This window comes from Stegodyphus dumicola, chromosome 12 (genome assembly GCF_044657685.1).
Source record: "Stegodyphus dumicola isolate Sdum_Otavi_A_Nest chromosome 12, ASM4465768v1".
In the NCBI taxonomy this organism is placed as follows: domain Eukaryota; kingdom Metazoa; phylum Arthropoda; class Arachnida; order Araneae; family Eresidae; genus Stegodyphus; species Stegodyphus dumicola.
The window spans coordinates 92,790,037-92,813,966 of NC_140779.1; the positions used below are offsets into that span (position 1 = coordinate 92,790,037).

General features: G+C 32.3%; 1 protein-coding gene across 2 annotated transcripts in view; it reads right to left on the reverse strand.

The window, feature by feature from the left end:
* Positions 1-23,930, reverse strand: part of LOC118195629 (cell adhesion molecule Dscam1-like) — a 1,218,268-nt gene that overhangs the window by 622,912 nt on the left and 571,426 nt on the right. For both annotated transcript variants that reach the window (XM_085806699.1, XM_085806698.1), the window contains exon 7: positions 6,325-6,735. In XM_085806699.1, the coding sequence (XP_085662825.1) occupies positions 6,325-6,735 (411 nt within the window). The remainder of the gene's footprint in view (positions 1-6,324; positions 6,736-23,930) is intronic.

Genomic DNA, 23,930 nt, shown 5'->3' on the forward strand with positions numbered 1-23,930 from the left:
TTATAACACGAACTCAAGCGATTATTCGCTTTCGTCCGCGATGTTTTTGCCGCGACGTTTTCGGCGGGGCAAAAACATGGATAATATATGAGTAAAAAGGATAGACATATATATATATTATATATATATATATATATATATATATATATATATATATATATATATATATATATATATATATATCTTTTATATGCCGAGATCTTATAAAATACTATTTTAATATTCGTAAAAGTACCTTTTGATTTTAAGAGTAAATAAAATACTTATGTCGGTTTGAAGCACAGATTATGAATTACGAATATATGGATGGATTATTAGTTGCTTAATGCAAACTAAATAGAAAATGTCCGCCTTAAAGGGTTCCGTTTGTAAAAACTTAAAATGAACTGCTCACGCTGACATTAATTGTGTTCTGCAACTTTAATAAACTCGTATTAAGTCTATGTGGTTGGTTGTAACATTATGTTACAAAAGTTGGTTGTTACAGGAATTAGTTGGAGAAACTGGTTTTATATTATGTTATTTTATAATTCAGTCTAATTTGAAACTATTTGGTTGACTAACATTTCAAATATCGTGGATAGAAGTAGCTTATATTTAAAGAAATATATTTCAAAAGCATTTACAGTAGCAAGTGCATATAAATCCCATTAAGAAATAGAAAGTGAGATAGACAGTTAGATGAAGGCATAAAAACGAGAGATTTAAGTGCGCTAAAGTGTTGCATTTGTCGAAATCTAAATTAAACTGCTCAAGCTGACGTTAAGCTTGTTTTGCAACTTTTATAAATTGGTTGTAATACTATGTGGACAGTGTTATATTATAATTCAGTCTAGTTTGAAATTCTGCAGTTGACTAACATTTCAAATGTCACGCATAGAAAATGCATATATTTAGAGAAATATATTTCAAGAGCATTTATAGTAGCAAGTAAATATAAATTACATTAAGGAATGGAAAGCGAGATACCTAGTTAGATGTGTGTGTAAAATCTTTCCTGAAGATTCCTTTACGTGTATGATATTACATTTCAGGAAGAAATTTGCCCAAGCGCGTGAGAATTATTAACTCGCTCTTCGTCTTTCCTTAAACATCTTTCCCAAACTCGAAAATTACTCAAGGACTCTCTTGTACTCCCAGACGCTTGCGATGAATAAATAAAGCATAAATGCGGGGGGGGAGGGAAATCAACTTATCACAAAGTTCAGCCTTTGATGGAATAGTTAGTCGTTAATTATGCGTACATTTAAACCCATGACAACCGAGCATCTCAGAGGGTTCCTGTTAATTGCCTTGACTCCAACTCGATGGTTCGCTTAATGCATGAGAACAAACATTAACTCGAGGAAATTTTAACGACAGAGTTGGCAACGTGATAGCATTTTAATAAGGGAGAGTATATAAATATGTGGTCTTGTTATGAAATATTCCTGATTGGCGGCTTTCGGACTACAAGTCGATGGGCAAAGTACATCTCCATATTTGCAAATGTTGGGGATTCAGCAAATTGTAAAAGAATTTTACTGATTCGATAGAAATAGGGATGCAGTTTCCATTCCTTATTATTCGAGTTTAGATAAGAATAAATCTTTCAGGGGGCTTTTATCCTATCGCATATTAATAAACGAAGCTGTTCGTAATATATATGCAGATGGACAGAATAATTTAAATTATGCATTTATTTACAGCAGAAGTTTGGCTGCTCAAGTCATCGAAAATTATATGGCAACATTGGAGAATTCTAGATACGTGAATTATTACAGTAATTATTGATGTTAAAATATAATTTTGTTATAAAATAAAAATACATGATTAACTATATAGAGTACCTTGTGTTAATTGTCAGTTATTAGTTTTTCCCAGTGTAACGTATATACGAGCCAGTTTCCCTTAGAAAGTCTTCGACTCAAGCACCCATCCCTTTACTCAAATTACCTTCGAGTGCTTTGTCATAATCAAATAAACCAAACCAGTTATTACAACTTCGGTCTTTACTGTAACTTCTCCTTTCCGTATTCTTCACCAGAATGCAAATTAGTTGTTTGAGTACATAAGCTAAGGTTTTTGGATCTTTGGAAAGAGTGTGTTCGTGGCATAGCGCGTTGCGTGGTTAAATTCTGCCAGCTCTAGCAGTTATAATCATTCAATACTTTTAATCTGATGCTCCATGAAATTATTGAGCCAGGTTATAACTTAGTATTTGACTGTTTAATTTTTGACTACTGCTCAAATTTTTAATTTATTGAGCTAGCTTAGAACTTAACATTTGACTGCATAGACTTAGACTACTACACAACTTTTGAATTTATTGACCATGCTTATTTTAATTTGCATTTTTATGAGCTGTGTTTCTTGTGGCACAAAAGTTGTATTTTTATGTTCAGTGATCTGTTTAAATAAAAATATTGTTTTTATAAACTTCCTAAGACTTCACCTTTCTGTCTCAGAAGTACCGATAACTCGCTTTACGTCTGTTAGTGTTAAATAAAGTAGCTTAATAGATCAAGCATAACCCTATAACTGGCGTTCGACTAAATTACGGAGCATGTTGCACCACCGTGCAACACTTAACCTTGCCTTCCCAAGATTGTAAGCTCCACCGGAACCAGCAAGTCCAGTGGAAGGCTTCGGATTCCTCTTAGACACTATGTTATTGTGGATGAACACAGTGATTATTTTCGGTGGTAGAAGATATAGCAACAATATGTTCCACGTTTTTTGAAGTTACAGGACAAAAGACATTAACTCCCGTTTCTTATATAGATTTGCAAGGAGCTTAATAAAACCCACGTCTTTTACGTTAGAGCTTATTTTCTGAAATAAAAAATGCAAGAGTCTTATGGAAAGCCATCAGGAAAGTGGAATAAACAATTAAATAAGATAAATAAAAATTGGATTAAAATAATTAATATTTGGTAAAATATCAAAAGATAAATTAAAATTCCACAAATTGTTAAATTAATGGTAAACAATTAAATATCAGAATAAAATACTAGACCTCGTCGTACTTCAAGTTCCGACTTGAGTTGCAATTTTTCTCAAAAACCAAAAAAATAACTCATGTGAAAATTAACCCAGATAAAGTCCCACTGATGAAAATGGAGAGAATTCTAATAACAGTATGAGAGTATGGAAGGAAATTATAACAGAGATATCTAAGTATAAAAATAATCGAAGAATTCATGACCATGATGCCTTTCCGATATAATTCTAGCTGTGAAGCAGAATGTGATAGTGGAAAATCTATCCAACCTGAGGATTGATCTGGTAGCTGAGAACAAAACATTCGGTACAAATGACAATTTTCGTCCTCCATATTTTATTCCATCATTCCAAAAAGTGTGCAAGTGCTCTTTTCCATGACAAGTAGCAAACGTTGGACGTGCACGGCCAGGATGATCACTTCTAATTCTTTTGGAAATGAAAGATTTACTTATCTTTAAAATATATCTTTTCCTTATAAATCTCTGATAAAGGGCTTGTTTGCCAGAGAAAGAGAGCCACGCATTGAGAAATTAGAATCGATTTTTAAGGCTTACTTATTATTAAAATAAGATTTTAAAGATTAAAAGAATTTTCCACTGAAATTGGTTTTCATTTACGTAAACTAAGTGCCACAGTCCTCCTATTTAGGGCTGCAGTGCGTTCCGGCTCAAGTTACGATTTATCTCAAAAACTAAAGAAGTATCAGGCTCGAGCTCAGTAGGCTCCAGTTCAGTTTAAGTACTGATGACAGTCATGGAACTATGGTGAAACTTTTTGTTTTATAAGTCTTAATGTGCTTTACGATTTACCCGAGGCGCAGATTTAAAATAAGGAGTAGAGACTTATTCTTTCTCAGCTGCTCCATGCAAATTAAAAACATATTTAAGTTTTTTTTTTTGCGGTTCTTTGGGCAATGTCACAGTTTTTAAGTCACAGCAGAATTCTACCGACAGACTTCAAAATGCATGTTTTGAACCAATATTTGAATTCGCTATTATTCTTTTGTAGTTAGTGCATAAAGTTTAGATGTGAAGGGAAATTCTTATACGTTAGAATATACAGCTCCTCTAAACCTATTTGGCAGAAGCTGATGAATAATCTCCAGGTTTCAAGTAGTATGACAGATGAAGATCTTTGACAGTTATTAAAATAATATTCTCACTCACATATTAAAACTTTGGGTATTATCGGAATCACCTTACTGGAAATCTCTAGTGTTTCAGAATGCGCCAAACTCTGACAACCACACACATAACAGAAGCTTTTGTGGACAAACCGTGATTATTTTTTGTCTTAAGCTCGATTTTAAAATATGTGCTTGTGGGATTTGCCTGCGTCTGAATTTCGACAGGAAAACAGTATTCTGCTACAAAATCATTAAGAGCAATACTTCGAATCTCTTTTCAAAATAGTCACCACGAAATTTCCACCAGAATAAAGAAAATAAAAGCCCGCCTTATCAAATGCTTAATTGATTGTTTTTTTAAATTCAAGCACAGTTGAAATGTAAAATATGTACATAATAATACGAATGTACATAATAAATGTTTTCCTTTACAAAAAAAGCCATTGTTCCAGCCCTTCTTTATATAAAATTCGCCTAACTGCGCCAAAGTTGTTGTGCAAGTACCAAACTTTCTTCCTTTCCTTGTTACGAGAACTGTGTTTTATGGTGCTTGTATTATAAATAGTTTAGCAGGTAAACTGGCAAAAGAGGATCGAAATCTCAGCAGTAGTAATAACGTAAATGTCACCCTGACGGACGCAAATGCCATGGCAAAAATACAGATTGAAATAACTTTCATTTCAAATAACGCACCAGCTCCAGTTCTAAGTCTGACAATCTCCACTGATTGTCAGACTTAGAACTAGCCAGGATAGAGGATTAAAATTGACAGAGAGAAAACCTATATCAACTGTGATAACTTCCCGCACACAGAACTGACAAATGCACACATTTTTGTTGTCTGGCCGTCCTTGCTGAATTACTAAAACTCGGGGTCTTGTTTAAAAGTCCGAACCCCCATGATGGAAACATGTTGCAGATGGCCATGGCTGCAATCTCCTCCCATGGCCGTATTTTAATAGGCTTTATCATAGACACAATAACAACAACATTATAAATACGTAGTTATAACAATATATTTGAAATTGTTCTCCATACTAAAAACTTTTATTTCAGCGACAGAAGTTCTTCTGATTAAAAGTGCTATTTTACCTCAAGAAACAACTTTATTTCTAAAAAAATATTAGATAATATTGCTTTTTAAGGCAAATTTAAAGGTAAGTAGTACTATTTAATAAGTAAAGAGATATTATAGTATCATAGTTAGTAAGTTTTATAGTATCATAATTAGTAACTCTATAACAGTCGTATGGTAGGACATTTTTAGTAGGGTACTATAGGGGTATTTTTTTTAAAGTATCAGTTAGTTTGAAATGAGGACGGTTAAATATTCGCTAACAAATTAATGAATAATTTGTAACAGAAGAAAGTAATTAAGATAATTATTATATATTTTATTGCATCGTACAGTGTATTTAAATAAATAAGTAAAATTTACATTTAAAAAAATTTACAATTCGAGGAAAAAAGAAAAAAAAAAGAGTTTATTCTTGCTTGTAAAAATAATTAACAATATGGTTGAATCGTATTTAAAGTGAATTTTCTTTGATTTTCACAAATATAGAAAAACATTTTTGTCTCTAGAAAAAAACATTTCTCTAGTAAGAATAAAAAAATGTTAAATATTAAAACAATTAACTGATCAGTTGCCTTATAGGATATATGAAGACTTTGTTTATATCTGTTTTTAAAAAAATTCCGTAATGTAAATCATACATTCACCAAGCATACAAACAGGTAACGTAATTTTAGATGAATAAAAAAAAAGACTGAAAGAGGAAAAAAAAAGTTAAGTTTTTATGTAGCTAATAAATTCTTAATGTTGCAGCGAAATAAAAAAACGTGAAATTAAATGCCTGAAAATAGAGAATAAGATGAATTCGCATTAGATGCTAAATCAAAATTAATTAACTATCTTGTTTAAAAATTTCTTTATAGCTAATTTATTTTATTACTTTCCACTTCTTTACTTATTAATAATTTTCAAAATACGAAAATATATATATGGTATGTAGAAACGGAATTTTTTAACTTAGACTTCAAATATCGATGTACTCTTGACACTAAGTTCATTTTCCTAGAACAAACTTTTTGTCAGGCAAAGTTGCCCACAAAATATTAAAAGTCGTTACATACACCGGCATTACTTACATTTTTTAATGCCGTTTCTGAATTACCTTTTATCCTAGCAAGCAAGCAAAATAATCACTCACCTCTTTTCCATTGTATCGTATCATAAGGATATCCTCCAAAGGGACATATCACAGAAAATGTTTCCCCTGCCAGAGCAGTCAAATTATTAATAGTTCTGATGAAGAGGGGGCCGAATACATTGAGTCTTTTAGAATAACTAACAGTTCCAGCATCGTTGGATGCCTCGCAAGAGTATACTCCACTATCAGTGACGTCCGCAGAAGTGAAATTGACAGAACTGACAACATCCCCATTGCTTGTTTGGTAAGAGCTGATGAGAACGCCATGGCGTGTGGATAGGGGCCATATGTTGTCCAATGACCACCGAATCAAGGGCTCTGGATGTCCGGAGGCGATGCATGTCAAGGACACATATCTTCCTGGTCGGACTGTCTTCTCCGGGAACGTCAGTTTTAATGACGGAGAAAGATCTGAAAGCAGAGATCAACAGAATTTGTCCTATTAGTCTATGATATATATATTGTTACTAAGTGAAATGTAAATTTTAATTTTAAAGGCTTTAAAAATTATTCATACGAGTAAATTAAATCAGAAAGTACACATTTTACTTAATCGAAAGACTAATGCAACCATTTTAATGAAAATGATAAATGCGCTGTGGCATAGATAAAACTTTGGCAGCCCGAGGCGGTCTCTGAGTTTGCCCGCCTGAAGCGGTCTTTTTGTAGCCTTTCTTGATATAGAAAAAAAATAGCTACGAAAGTATATAGGGGAACAAAATTATACGTTTAAATTTGAAGAAAATGTTTTATTCCTACATTTCAAAATCATATTATTCGTTTGCTTACTTTTTAATTTAATTTAATTTTTAACCCAAAGGAGCGTTAGCTCAGAAGGGCTATTAATTTCGTTTTCTCATTTTCCATCGATTCACTATAAACGGCGAATCAATTTTGAAATTTTTGCCAGCAAATATTATCGCCCTGTATTATATTTAGAGAAATTAAATAATGAAGAATCTGCATGAATGCATGTATGTTTCTCTCGCAAACAACGGAATTTAGAGACATCAAATGGAGAGTATTTAAATGTATAAACGGTATTCATAACATAGTTATGTATATATTATAACAAAGCATGTATGTACTCAAATAACGCAAACCCCAAATAATGAATGTGAATAGGTGTAATGCATGCCTTACCGTAATCAAGCTGTCAAGTACAAAACTAATGTATTCATGTAACTTTATGGTGTGTCCAATGTATTAATGTATTTTATTGATGGATCATATTTCATGCATTTAAAAACTTTTATTATTATTATTATTGTTATGTTGTCCTGGGACTGGGGAGTTGTCGGTTCAAGATAGTGGAAGGTGTAGGACCTTTGTTAGACATCAGGTGTCCCCCTCCTCCGTCACCTGTCACCTGTATTATATTTAAAGAAATTAAACAATGAAGGAACTGCGTAAATATGTGTATGTTTCTCAAATGGTGATAAAACAACGGTACCTAGAGCCATCAAATTATGAATAGCGTACTCTCCACCCGAATATAGGCATTTGGAATATCAAGTTTTGAATTTAGAATTTGTCTTATTATTTATTTCATATTATGTAAAGCACTTATGAGTTTTTGATTAAGAAACTCAATTATTTCAGAGCAAACAATTTCTGCACTGTATAGGGGAAAAAAAATATTTTTTTTTTATCTCCAACGCGCGAGACTGTGTATCAGAAATTCTAAATATATGCTCTATTAACTATTTTACGATATTGCTGTGGGATTGAATTTTATGGTTTGAGTACAAAGAACATGATATTTAATAAATAAAGTTAATACAAAAAACGTTCAAAAAACACCCCTTTGGACGTTGTATAAAATCAACGTCAGGCTTTTCAGGCTTTTTTGGGGGGCGGGGGGGTTCGCAAAACCACCAGTCGTATTGTAGAGATCTATTACATACTATATTTAAAACTTTTAAAAGAATAAATTGAATTAAAATACACATTTAATTAATTCTTTGCGCCATTGCTGTAAGGAATGAAATTCAAATTTTAACAAATTAAAATTTTTAAGTTGTTTTTATTTAAAAAAACGCTTCTCACTAACAGCACTTGCAGAAATTGAGAGAAAACTTCGCACTAGCTTTGCTGTATTTGGAATTTTGTACCGAAGATCGTATTTCAGAATAAAGTGCAAAAGTTTAAAATGATTGCCCTTCCATTTCTTTTCCATTACATCTTTTCCATTTCCCTAGAAACGGAAATAAAACTCTGAAATACCTCCTTTTTAACGAGAAATTGTTCCTTATTAATAGCAGACGGGATCCAAATTTAGTTTATATTCGCAATTTTCATTCAAAGGTTTCGACAGAATAAAAAAGATATGACAAAAGCATGTAGCTGTACAAATAAAGTGATTATTTCTTTGAATACCTTATTCGATTAAAAACTCTATTTATTTCGAATTTAATTCGGTATGGGAAGTTAGAATATAATTTTTCCTCTCCTGCCTCGATAAGCCACCTGACTAATCCTTATAAAGGAATGCTTTACGCAAAAAATGCTGCCCCTAAAAACGTGCCACCCAGAGCAAACCGCCCCCCCCCCCTAGTTAAGCCAACATAAATACGTAAATATTTTTTACATTCCCCTACAGATTTTGAAACATACCACCAATCTAGAGTTATGAGCTGGAAATAATCAGTGTGTCAGATTAAAACGCAAGAAAAGTGTTTTACTTGGATCGTAGCTTCTAATTCCATTTTTCGTATATGGTGCTTCAAATTTTATTCAGATTTGAAGCTTCCCAAAGAAATTTCTTCCTGTTGGAAGATGTTACCTCTTTTCTCTATTCTATTATCTTTTTATAACGTTGCACAACTAAGTTAGTAAAAGAAAATACGAGTACGTTGTTAGAGAAAAATAATTATACTCAGTTGTTTCTTTTCTTTCTTTATCTTCTTTCCCTTGCTGTAAATGCGAGGTATAACAAATTTTCTAAGAGTGAGGAATGCCGAATTCATTTTTCGAACTTCCATTCACGTATCAAATCCTCTTACGCATCGTGTTTTTTTGACAGTAGGATTTTGTAAAAGCACAATACCTGTTATTTTAACCACTGTGGAAACCTGAAATTTAATCCAATGTGAAACTCTACGTAATGTGAATTTCCTATGGCAAATTATTATCTGGAACAGGTATAGAATGTTGCTTAATTATTTACGAAATAATTTCATAATCTCTGATTTTATTTTGTTTTATTTTTTATTTATTTATTTATTTATTTATTTATTTTTGCAAAAAAGTAAGTTTGATTAGAAAGAATACATAAACCAAAACTAAATCGAAATTTTAAAATAAGATGTCTTTCTTTTGAAAAAGTGGAAGTTATAATTGAACAATTGAGCTGATTTTGAATTAGAAATTTAAAAATAAAATTCTCAACATTAGTAATTTATTTTTCGTATATTCACAATCGCATATAAACTTTAACAGTGACTATATTTGCTAAAAATCGACCTGCGGCTTTATGACGTTTTACTTCCTTTTGCTCTATGAATAGTCCTATGAATGTACATAATGTATGATATTGGTATCGATTCTGTAAGTTTTGATACCGGTTTCTTTATCATTATTATTTCTTTAAAGTGTTAACCACAATTTGTTAATAATTAACTACGCTTTATAGTTCTTTATGGAATAATTACAAAATATAATGGGCCTCTTCACTTGCGAGTGGCTAATACTCGTATTCCTTCCTGGTTTGCGTTGAATTCCAGACGAAAGGGAGCTGCATGTTGGCCACATGTTCGTGGTTTTCTCCATTTTTAATGTGAATCCGAGCCAATTTCACTCAAAACATCCTCCACGAAGGTATTCCTTCTCTCAGACACATAGCTCTCATGGTTTAGCCATGTTCAAAAATCTAACCTTTAAAGTATTTTGTTGACAAAAGTGTTGAGTTTCTGCAGTTGGCTAGGTGTATAACTATGAATGACAGCCAAAATACCACAAAGCCAAACTTGCAAATCTAAATTGCTATAGATGCTAAGATTCCATACTATTTAGAGACCGTTGTATGGAGTAAATTGTGATCTTTTTAATCAGAGAAGTACGAAATTTAGGTACACATCGAAGTAATTTTATTTATTCAGTAAGTTTCAACACAATTTCCACCCCTGTCGATGCATTTCTTCAGACGCCGGAGCAGTTATTCGCACAACTAAACACTAAAACAATCCCGTACACTGATGCATCATAACAACAGTTTCATCAGTTCATCCCATTCCCTTAAATTTGCATAATCTGATTTCTAAAGTTTTCAGAAACTGAAAGGTCTGCGCTCGCATTAATCTACTGTGATAATGATGATATCATCATATTAACCCAGAAAAGCCTCAAACACTAATCAAAAGCTGGCATTTCTGTGGAGCCAGCATTTATACAAAGACTAATATTGGATGTTATACCTTTTAAATGCGTCGAACAACTAACTTTCAGAGAGGAAAAACGTACGTTTAATTTACAATTTAGAAATTAAAAAGATTTCAGTTGTTTTTTACACAGATATATTACAAATAGTTACAAATAAAAATATAAGTCAAATAATAAAGTTATAATATGACTTACAGTGTTCCCAAATTTAATCTGAACATATCATGAATAAATGGCATTGTTAAGTTGCAGGTAAGTTTTATTTAGCAGTTAAAATAATAGAATATGAGAGTTTTCAGCTTGTATTTTCTATCTTCTGTTAATCTTTCAACCTGTCAAATGAGTATAATTAAAAGCCAACGAAGCTTTCGTAATTATTATGTCAGTGTCATGTAAACTTGCAGTTACGGGTGTTCTCATTTGGAACCCTGACTGACAGGTAGAAAAGTGAGCAGAGTGGAAAGTCAGAATTTCTGGCATGTTAATCGAACACATTCTTCCTAAAACATTAGAAAATAAATCCATGACTTTTGTGTTATCAAGTAAACCCAGTAGGCAGAAAAAATAAATTATGGAAAAGTTTCATACACGAGGACGTTACATTATAATAAGCACTCTGATCATTTGTATTGAATATGCATTAGCAAAATATATAAAAAACAAAATAAATGTCGATTGTCTGAGAAGTTTCCGTAAAAAGGTAAAGTATGCAATGAAAGAGATTTCTGTTAACATTCACAAATTAAATCAGGTTAACAAAAGGAAGGAATATGAATTTCTATTACATGTGTCACTAAATGTTTTAAATAAGAGTTATCTTACTTGGTCATGTATGTTACGCATACATTTTAGATAGTCATAGGCTATTTAAGATCTTAATATGTTACTTGTGTATCCTATGTATACTTAGTATATTACTTACGTAGTTTAAGTAATTTAGTGTTATTTATGTATCTTATTCAGTCATATATTACGTAGGTAAGTTGAAAAATAAGTTTCCCCTGTCGACTGTGGTCAGAGTTGTGTATGAAAGTCAAAGAATAGAATGAGACATTAAAGATATGACATACCTTTATTTTATTATTCTCGTACGAGTACGTTGAGACATTGCCAGAAAGCCAAGGGTATGTGTTTTACTGTCTTCACAGAAAAAGAGGGATCGCTTTAATTGGTGTAAAGAACATCAAAACTGGACTGAACATCAATGGTCCCATGTTCTCTTTACTGATGAGTCGCGGTTTAGTTTAACTGGTGATTCTAAACGTGTTTACATCTGGAGCGAGTCAGGAACACGAAATGATCCCTCGAACATTGTGGAACGTGACCGTTTTGGTAGTGGAGGTGTGATGGTATGGAGTGGAATAATGATCGATGGACGCACGCCCCTACACGTGTTCAGCAGCGGATCTGTGACAGGCCAGATATATCGAGATGAGGTCTTAGATCCTTATGTAAGACTTTTCAGGGGTGCATATGGACTTGACCTTTTATTTATGGATGATAATGCCCGTCCACATCGAGCAAACCTCGTTGATGAATTCCTTGAAAGTGAAGACATTAAGCGAATACCTTGGCCACCAAACTCTCCTGACCTTAACCCGATAGAGAACTTATGGGACTACCTTGGAAGAGCAATTGCACGTATACATCCTACTCCTAGAGATGTAAATGCTCTGAAGACGGCATTGCTGGAAGAGTGGAGATTAATTCCCCAAACTGTGGTTAACAACGTTATTTCCAGCCTTAAAACACGTTGTGATATGTGTGTACAAGTCAGGGGAGATCATATTCCATATTAAATTCGTAAGACTTAATTCTTTTTCTGAATCATTCCTTTTTTCTTAACTCTCTTTGTCACACGTTATTACCATTTTTATTGTTTCATGCTACAATATTATATCATATGAGGTGATCTTCAATTTTTTCTTTTGCATTTATGTGTCATCATGTTATGTATGATTCCACGAAAATTCATTAAATTATTAGTCTCTGAGAAATCCGTGAATTTATGCATGTAAACATAATTTTGGACATGAATGTACATTAGTTTATATATCATTTTGAAGCCTATTTTCGCTCTATATTTCTATAATAATAATTTTTTCCAAAATTATTTTTAAAAATATTTACTAGGTGTTTTTGTTTAGATGTCAAAACGGGATTTTGGCAAATTTACTTACATTATTTTATGAGTACAAGCTAGGCCGCAGCGCAGCACAAACAGCTTGAAATGTCAACGAAGTATGAGGCGATAAAAGTGTTAACGAATCTATAGTTCAACGGTGGTACCAGAAGTTTCGATGTGGAGAAGATGCCCATATTGGGTTGGAAACGTACGTTATTCAAAACTGGACGTCTCTAGGTACCGTTGTTTTATCACAATGCGAGAAACATACATACATTTATACATATTCTTCATTATTTAATTTTTTAAATGTAATACAGAGCGATAATATTTGGTGGCAACAATATGAAAAGTGAATTGGACAGTTATAGTGAACCAACGCGAAATGCCAAAACGAAAATAATGGTCCATCAGAGCAAATTGCCTCTTTGGACTAAAAATATAATTTTAGTACTTTATGTATGTTTAAGAATACTGTTAGACTTTAAAGATATTACTTCAACTGTTTTATTTTATTTCCATGAATACTTTGAAAAAAATTACTTGAAAGACAAATTTTCTGCCATGCTATTAGATAACAACTACATAAAGACATGTAGGACGAAATTCGAGACTTTCTTTCAACTGTTATGTTATACAAACAAAAACACAAATAAAAGAAAAGTACATATCTTCCATTAATGCATACAAATAAAACTGATGCTCATAGGTTACATTGCGGGTCCGTTAAAGACTTATATCAATACCATGCAAAGAAATAAATATATTTCAGAAATTCAGACTTTTCTTATAGTGTGCTTTTACAATCTAGAGCATCTTCTAAAATACTACAGCGAGCACAGAGTTTATGTTTACCAGAACTGCGTTTCATATTTATATGAGATATATGATATATAAGATATATTTATATAAAGTGGTTGCTATAAACTTTATCTCCTTAATGTTGATCATAGGCATGGTTTTAGATTGCAGAATGCACATATAAACATCTCCAACACTGGGAGTAAGAAATCGTAAAATTTTCAATTTAAATCAAGAAATATATTTTGAAAAGATTTTGAGTTTTATATGAAAAAATGTTGAATAAACATTTTGAATTTTATTGATCTCCTGCATCAAAACAGTGCTAGTGAGATGTGCATTATGAGGTAATGCAAATGCTCCTGACTTTTATGTGCAAAATTCGATTAAATATTCGGGAACACATTTGCAGGGATATATAAAATTTACATGATTGTTAGTAACTAATTTCGACAATATTTTCCATTTTTTCCAGATATGGACAGAAACTACACCTCCTCCGAAAACTATTCTCTAATGCATTTGGCGATTAATGATCTCATTCTGAGAAAATTATATTCCTCATTAATTTTAAAACCGGCCTCAAAAATATAAATGTTTATTATTTCAAAGAATTAATTCTGCCTGCATATTTCTGGAATGCTTTGTAATTAGTTTATTAAAAGCATGATGGACATTATAATAATAGAACGGTTTGTCAGTATGGAGGCAAATAAATTAAATTTTGAATTTATAGAAAATTCCTCCCTCCCTCCTATTCTTGAATTAATTTAATGGAATTCTCCGTGTTATTTTGATTGCATTTGTATTGAAACATAAATATTTAAGGATTTAAATACAATATATAGATGCCTGTCTCAAGCATTAGTTATGCTTCTAAGGAACAGGTTTCAACATTGCACTCTTCTGAGATAAGTAGTAAAATTAAAAATAAAACATGTCATTATCGTCACTTTTTGTTCATGAGATTTACAAGTATTAAAATCCTGCATTACGAGAATCCATGATCCCTTTATGCGATGGTATTTTACATAGATTTTCCGCTGAAAAGTGAATATTTCGCTTCAATAAACTAAACCTTAAATTTTTATAAAATTCATTAGCTTTGGTAATTTAAGCACTTCCTCGGAATATTAGGAGCTATCTGGGGATTGAAGAGATTTAGTGAAAGCGGATGTGGATGACACAAACAATGGAACTCATTATAAGCTTCAATAAGGATTTTGCTATGTAAAGATTTAAATGAGTTTCTTTCAAACCCTTAAGAGGTCAATTATAAAAGAAATGGCTTGATAATAATAAAATAATGTTTTTTCAGCAACGTACTGACAGATAATAAGATAATTTTTCAAATTAACTTGGAAAAGTATTCAAAATTGCACGTTGCCATAACTTATCAGAATTACCTATCTGTCGCAATCGCATTATATTCTATGTATATATGCCATATAAAATATTTGCCGACTCATGATTTGTCATTAAACAATTAACAAATTTGATCAAAACTAAGCTGCTCTATGAGGAACCGTGCAGTTGTGTAAGTGGGTAACGTAGACGGTATGGGTACCATTATGAGAAGTCATTAGACAAACGTCTCTCACTAATGAATGGTAATGTATTAAATATAATGGTACACAGGAATTGCACAAATTGAAACATAACGGCAAATCTAAATAATGATTAAAGTAAATGACTCAGATGCAAGTAAAGGTTTATTCCAATAGGTTATGTCACAGTAATTTAGAACACAGAAACGTGTTTTCGTGCATTTATTTGCGCTTATTAAATGATGAATTACATACTGGTTTGATTTAGGTATCATTATAATTATTGTGATATCGGTAAGATTCAAATAAATAAAACAGAAATTTAAATAATTTACCTAATACTATTCTTAAGAACCGCAGCCATAATTTCAGTTTTGAACACACTTGCTTGAGGTACTTGATTGATAAAAATTATATGAGATAAATCTTAGCAAGAAGTATGAACTGAGAGTTTAAACATTTTCAGATGGATCCTAAATAATTTTAGCTTATACATCAATAGCAACACAAAAGGATAACTTATGAAATTCAACACTATTTGTAATGCATAAAAAATAAAAGTTATGCATTTTTACACAGCAGTAAAAAGCATAATGCGCTATTAACATGCCACAGAATATTATGTAGAAGAATGTTTTTTAGATTACCATATCGAGCTATCCAGATACATAGACAGCATGTCAGTAAAATAAATTGGCAACGCAGTTGGTTTATACAACAGCTGCGTTGCCAAGTTGGTTTATTTGACTATGGCAAAGCACTCGAGGGCTATCTGCTTAAAGGGAGGGATGCCTTCGTGGAGGATTTTCTAAGCGAAACTGGCTTGTGTACACGTTACACACAGACAAAACCATGAAAACGCTCATGCAACCACCTCATTCCTTGGATTCGAACTTTAGACCGAACTACCAATAATTAGCGACTTTATTCGGCAGCGAAGCATTTTACTTCGTGTTCTCAAGGCAAAGCAGCATTTTACCACGAAATTAACTGCGATATTAATTATATCTTGTAAGATGTAACTTATTTCCCTGGAAACTGTTGCGAAGAGACTGGAATACTATGATTCTAAACCCTAAGATATCTCAAACGCGTCGAATAAGAATATGCTGCAGAATGCATTTTGGTCAGCCTAATCTAACAAAATCATCACATTGAAATTATTCATCTGCTGAAGGGAAAGGTAAATCTCAGAATTTAATATTCTATAATTCATGAAGAGAGATTCTGCAATCACATACCTCAGAATAGGTTTTTTCGGTCTTCATAAGATACAGAATTTCATGAGTCTTTTTCGTTAGCGAAAGAAGACCTTCTAATAGTTTCGTGTAATCGGTGTTTCTTTAAGCAATTTTTTAATGTAATTTCCATTAAAATTGTATTTTACAAGTTTTTCGAACTTTCAGATCGAGAAACAATTTTTTTCTTTACTCTCATTTTCCGAATGGCTATTTTATGCTCACTAAATTAATCAATTACTGAAAATATGTTTGTGTCTTAAATAGCACTAATCAAATGCGTCACTCTTTCAAATATCTATCTGCATTATAAATCTCAAAATATATTTGTTTAAAGATTTCCATTTTGAAGGCCAATGAAAATTTTGTTTGGGAGAAAAGATGAACCTAAATATATACTCGTATTTGTAGGATGAGGTTAGGCTTAATAACGAAGAAGGTAGTGGCATTTTATTAGCTCTTAATAATGAAATAATAAACATGAGGACAATATGTACAGAATGAAAGGAAGAAAGATGAAAATGAAATGAAAGGCTCAGTCCATCAAAAAAACAGAATAGCGGTCACAGCCCTTTTGGTTTAACCACATCGAGCTGCATCATCGATGCTTCCGTCATAGCGTCCCAACCTCATCTGCTGAAAACCTCTCACGTGGAGAGGACGGATTTGTTTACGCAGTTTGCGGAGCCATCAAGCTGCTGCAGAAGTTGCCAGTTAGCTTGTAGAAAAAGAGTCGGATGACCATATATTTAATACTAAGTTTTATAGAAGTTCCGAATATATCATTTTTTTAAGAGCTGGGACATATATGCCCTACGCATTCACTGCATTAAATAAGAATCAAAGAAATTTAGTGCACTCTGAAGATACAAAGTGTGCTGCTAAATACGAAGCAGGAAATAGTAGATCTAGTCAATTTGATTTTCTGTTCCTAGCTGATTGAATAATTGACTAGTTCCTTCAATACATAAAATATAAGCCCACATAAAAAGGATTCACCGCGGTAAAAATTTAAAAAGAGTGACAAAATTTCCTCCCATGTTTCAAGGGTTTTGTTAAAGCGTTTCCGGAATGAAAATAAAGCATTGTTATTTCAGAAACTGAAATGTTTAAAGGAACAAAGAACTAACGTAGCATCATAGATTGATTGTCTGATCATCAGATTTGTCTTATCTACCTGCTCAACAACATCGTATTACTTTTAGAACTGCGAGAAACTTGATTTGGAATAAGACATCGACGTCATCATGCTGGGTGACCTTCTCAAGAATAGCCAAACTTGTAGTACTTTAACCTTGCCTCTTGTTATCGCGTGAGTACAGACTTCCTCATCGTCATTTTCACTCCTGAAGTTAAAGAAGAAACTTCTACTCGTATTTACTTATACCATCGTTTTGCGGAACTATTGTCCAGAACATTTGCGCAGCTTTGGTGATTCTTCTTGTTAGAGTATCTTTAACATGTTTCTCAGGGTGCTATCTTTGTAGCAAGTGAAAGTGGGTTTAGAAATTCAAAATAATCAAGGCATACAAAATATTCAGAAAGATTTCAAAATTAAATGCTTCTGGTGTCAGACCTTAGTTCCTGTTTAGAAGTAAATTGAATAAAGTATTGCTCACTTGTAAGTTGCTAATCAGGAAAAAATGAAGTATTAATGAGAAACTTTCCCCAAGATTGAGTTCATAGCTTGATATGAGTTTTCGAACATATTTATCCTCTTCAAATAAAAATAAATTTTCTATACGAGAAAATATTAATTTAGAAGCATTGATATCATTTACAGAATGATTAAAATTCAAAAGTCTTGTTTTACTAAGTTCAGTTTTTATAAATTGTTTTAAATAATTTTTCTAATTGTTTAAAGATCATGTATGTTCTAAACTAGCGGGAACTAATTTCTTCTTTAAAAAATTCCTTTTAGGATAAAAATAAGCTTTTTGATTGGCGCTTTCTTGCTAAAAATGCCCTTATAAAATATCAATTTCATACGTTTATATAAATTTTCTTTCTTAAAATGGAGTAATGTTTCTACGGTGAACCAACCATCCGAGAGATATTTAGACTGAAACATCATTTTGAAATATGCTATATATTCTGATTAGGTACATTGAAAATCGATAATTAAAGATTATTGAAAATCGATAATTAGGGAAAGAAAGCGAAGCTTCTTGGCTTGCCTTTATACAGTTTTAATAAATTTATGTATATATATATATATATACTGAATTTCCTGAATGAAGAATGGAGCAACAGATATTTTTCCAGACTTATATCCGTGGAGATTATTATGAGTCATATTGTTATTTAACTGATTAAAATGCAAATCTCTAAGAATGTTTCTAGACTAAAGTGTAAATTTTTCATTTGCAAATATCTTTTTAAGGCGTTTATTTATGTATAGGCAATCCTTTCCAAGGTGGATTTACAGAATGCGATTTCGCTTATGCGCGTTATTTTAATGGTTTTAGTTTGAACGCTAGAATTTCATTCCTAAGTGGTTCAGCGTTCATGCATCGACACTGAATGCTTGCTGACATCAGTTCCGGCCAGAAGTTGTCAGCAATTTTAAAGGATTTCCGTCGACTGAAAATGACGTAAGCAATCGTACAAATTGCAAAAGCAACTGTCTGCGAAGGAGTTTCAAATATGGAAGGGAGAGAAGTAAATGAAATAACCGAGGAATTAATTGCAAATGAAGAATCGGATGCTCTTATAATATCGGTGGACAGTGAGAGCAATTATAATTGAAAAAGGATAAGAGTCTTTAAAGAGTTAGCGGAATTGTGGAAGAAGGAAAACGCACTGTCTGATCTTGCCCTGTCTGGAGATAAATCCAAGAGAAGAAAGAAAAAGACACTTTAAGAGAAGCATTAAAAAACATTGCTTTTGTTACCACGAATCTATTGAAGAGTTATATCAAACCTAGCAAAGTACACCTGCTTTAGGGAAGGAGGAAGAATGCATCAAGTACTTAATAAAAAGCCTTTCAACTCATATTTGATTCCTTTTTTACTTCTTAATTACAACAGGTTTGTTAAAATTATACAAACTTGCTTAATCTGATATCATAAAGCATAATTTCTATAGAAAGTTAAAGTTGAGGAACGTATTTTGCCTCAGCGCAATGTTTCATGACGTTTAGTTTAGTTTACATGATTACGGCAAAGCTTCGAGGGCTATCTGCCTAACGGGAGGGATGCCTTCGTGTAGGATTTTCAATGGGAAACTGGCTCGTACACACGTTACAAATGCGAAAAACACGAAAACGCTCATGCTGCTAGCCCATTTGCTGCTATTCGAACTCATGATCGAGCTACCAGTGTTTAGCGACTTCGATTGCGTTTTTATTCGATTGCGTCTTCGATTGCGTGTTTAACGACCAGTGTTAGCGACCGCTCGGCCGCTGGTGGGTCTTGTATTCATGACGTAACTTCCGCGTTCGGCAAGGACATATTGCATTGATATGAAATAGCCAGAAACAGAACATTTAATTTGCATAGCATTTGTATATTCTAATTTTGGATAAAATGACACTTGCGCATGAATTATAATGTTTTTTTGGGGTGAGTCAAATTGAAAGCATACTTTTAATTAGGTTAGGTATTTTTCTCTAAGACGCTAATTTAAGATGAGAAATTAATTATTCTGGTGAAATCTCAAAACGTTGAAGCATATTTTGTTAAAGAATTAGATTTTATAATTTCTATTGAAATTAATGTTCGTGCCCCGCAAAAAAATATATCAGACTCAAAACAAATGCAGTAAAACACACTAAAAAAAACTGCCATTTTTTAGCATTTGTGAAAATGAGCATCATACAATATACGACTCAGGGTGATATTTAATACTGTCAGTGTCACATACAGATCCACTCAGTTCTAGAGGTCATCTGAAAGAAAAAGCCATCGCAAGAAATTTCATTTTATCATTAGTCAGATAACATAAATTAATAATACTATAATCTATCAATGTTTTGTAAATTAATGAACTAAGTATTTTACATCTATTAAAAGATATTCTACTCCGTGGATCTAGTCAACTTTGAATTCTGAAATTTCTATACAAAAATCACTAAAATATTAAAAATGTACATTTTGAAAAATAATATTAAATCTGTTCATGAAATTTTTAGAAGCCTTAAATTACTAATTTTTAATTTGGTTTCATAACGCAATCTGAGTCAAAAAATAATTAAACAGATGTTTATTAAGTAATGGTAATGCACTTGTTACATTTTGTCGAAAATAACAAAATAAAATGCTGGTTAACCTGCTGTAATGAATATAATTTACTCAAGAATTTGGTGGTAGCTTCTGTGACTTTTACTTGTCTGATGAGACCTTTAAGGCAATCTATATTCTAATGAAGTTTCATATCCTCGCCAACGAGGACATCTTTGACAAGTTTCATATTTAAATTATGCAATTTCGGAAATATTGTAATTACTAACAGTGGGTGCCATTCCGAAGAAAATAACGGAGAGATATTTTAATATGATTATGGAACAGAAAATATAAGTGTATTTGTATGCACCAGTTTTTTGAATTTAGGGGAAAATGTAGAGTAATCAATACGCATGGATTCACTTTCAGATTAAAGTCAGATTATATGATTCCTACTTATACATTCACTTAATATTCTTTGTGTTCTCAATTTATTTCCAATTTTAATTGTTCGTTTCATTTATATGACCTTTATTTTGTTATAATACTTAATTTTAGATGTAATAATAATAATTATTAAAAATAAATACATAAAAAGTCTGAAAGTTTTCATATTTTATATTACGCCCAAAGGGGCTTTTTTAACGTTTTTAACGTTTTGTGTGTTAAAAAACGTTTGTGTGTCTTCGCTTTTAAACCATATATTAATTAAATTCAACAGCAACATCAACAAATACATAAAAACAGCATATCTGGAGATAAAAATGCTCGCACACTGGAGATAAAAATGCTTTGTTTCCATACAGTGTTGCCACTACTCGCTTTGAAATCGTTCAGTTTGTTAACCAGAAATTCTCTAAAATTTTACAAAATATGAAATAGATAATAAAACAAATTTAAAATTCAAAATCCGGGCTTCCAGGTCACCATGTTCGTGTGGAGGATTACGTTTTCCAAAATTTGATGGCTCTAGGTACCGTCGTTTTTTCACAATGCGAGAAACATACATACCTTCATGCGGATTCTTCATTATTTAATTTCTTTAAATGCAATGCAGGGTGATAATATTTTGTGGCAATAAGTTAAAACGTGATTCGTGGTTTATAGTGAAACGCCAGAAAATGCCGTTTTGAGACTAATAGCCCTTCTGGACTACCTCTTTTTTGGGTCAATTATTTACATTTTTATTATTTTAAAATTTTCTGCGTATATTGAAATAACTCTGAACTTATTGCTTAACGATATCCCCCGCCCCCAACGAGAGGACTAGCCATTGTAGGCGTTGGCCACTTGGCCACTATTAAGGCTGAAAGTAATGATCACTCTTTATGGAGGCACCTCATAGGCGGGCTACTGTTGCCTCCTAAGAATAGTCAGACAATTTAGATCCATGGCCTTAAACGGGATTCGAATCCAGGGCCTTCGGTATGGCAGTCAGAGTCACCAACCCCTTTCCGTCTGGGCGAATAACTAAGTTATGTATTTGATGTTAGTATACTTATTTTACAATAGTATTATTTTCTTTAATTTCTCACGAAGTTTGTAATTTCATTCGCATGTTTAACATCTTCTAACTTCTGTCACATTCTGAGAATTTTAAAGCAAAACATTTATGTCTAAATAGTTGTTATTTAGTATTCTTAATGTTCACTGATAAAATTCTCCAGTTCTTACTTAGACGAAACAGTATAGCTCAAATAACATATAAATTTTCTTGTTTTTGTTCCTTAATAATCTCCGTTTTTCTGTAACTGTTAATATATACTGTATGTACAGTATTAATGCTAACGTTTCACAGTTACAGTTTTAGAGTTATTTACAGTATTAATGCTTACGTAAAACAGTGCTTTCTTTTACATTTTAACCTTTATAATTTTTTTCTTACAATATCCCTCTTTCTTATACAATTTTTAATTTTATTCATATTTCAACTCTCCATTTCAGTATCATTTATATTTTAATGACCATATTTGTATCTGAATCTCTTCATATATCCTCTTGGGTATTTCGTTTCTTTTTTTTTTCACCTTTAACACTGGTATTTTGGCTGAGGTTCGAATCCCAAGAACAGGCTGGCTGCATGGGCGTTTTCGTGGATTTCCCCATGTGTAACGTGTAGACGAGGCAGTTTTCCTTATAAAGTACTCCACGAAGGCATCCCTCTCTTTAGGCAGATAGCCTTTGAGTGCTTTTCCATAATCAAATAAGCAAAGCCAAAGCCGTTCTATTCCTTCGTTTAATAGTTATGCGTATGTATATGTTATGCGTAAACAGCCTTCCGATGGAAATTGCATGCGCTTCTATCAGTCGATATAGATACCTCTTATACTGAAGAATTTTCATCGAATAACTGAGTTCTAGTTTATTTATGTATGACTATTTTCAAAATAGTTTTTTAAGCAGATACAAATAAAGACTTTTTTTTCATAATACAGTTCATTTATTTAAAGTACGTTACCCGAATTTTTATTTTACAAATTTATCCTTTAATAAAACAAATCTGTAAAATAAGACAAAAAGCTGATAACCGTTGTGGACCTTCCAGTACATGTGATTTTAAAAGCAAATCATAAATGTTTTATCCATATTGTTATCACAGCGGGACTAATTTCATAGCCCTTTGACTCGATAATGCACTTTTATAAAGATGAAAAGGTTATAAAACGAGTCTTATTTCTTTAAGCGATGTGTTCGAATTAAAGAAATCGATCGAATCAAGTAAAAAACGATTAGTTTGCAGTAAATTTTCAAGTATTTGAACTCTCATGCTTCGGTATGCCGAACTTTCGAGATCTAATCTTAAATTCCTTACTATATCAGCTATTTATTATTAGTGTGTTAATTTTTAATCCAAAAATCCAAAAATAATAATCCAAAAAGGTAAGACTTTTTGAGGTTTAATTTGCGGCCACCTGTCTTGTATATAAATATCAGTTTTATGTGTATAGTTGTATAGCTTTCAATTCTGAATCCAAGAATGCTTAAATTTCCAAATAGCTCAATTAGAATGCGATATATAAGCAACGCTGTTGACGAGCGCTGGCGACAAAAACTGTCGCCAGTTTGGTGACATTTAGCAATTTTGTATCTATAGACTTTTCTCTGAATCAAGAAACAACAAGGATATTCCTTGTTTTAGGTTCGAAGGGCTAATTGCTAAACCACTTTCCGTTGCAACGTCGGAAGCTAGAGCTAAATCTGCGAACTATTGTATTTAGCTACAAGATGTTCACAAGATTACAAGATTCTGACTCATCTTCCAAAACGTTAAGTTTCAAGTGTTGCACGAAGTTATGTTCTTAGCCTAGTGAATTAAATGTCAGTATATATGTTCCTTACTTCATTAGTAATT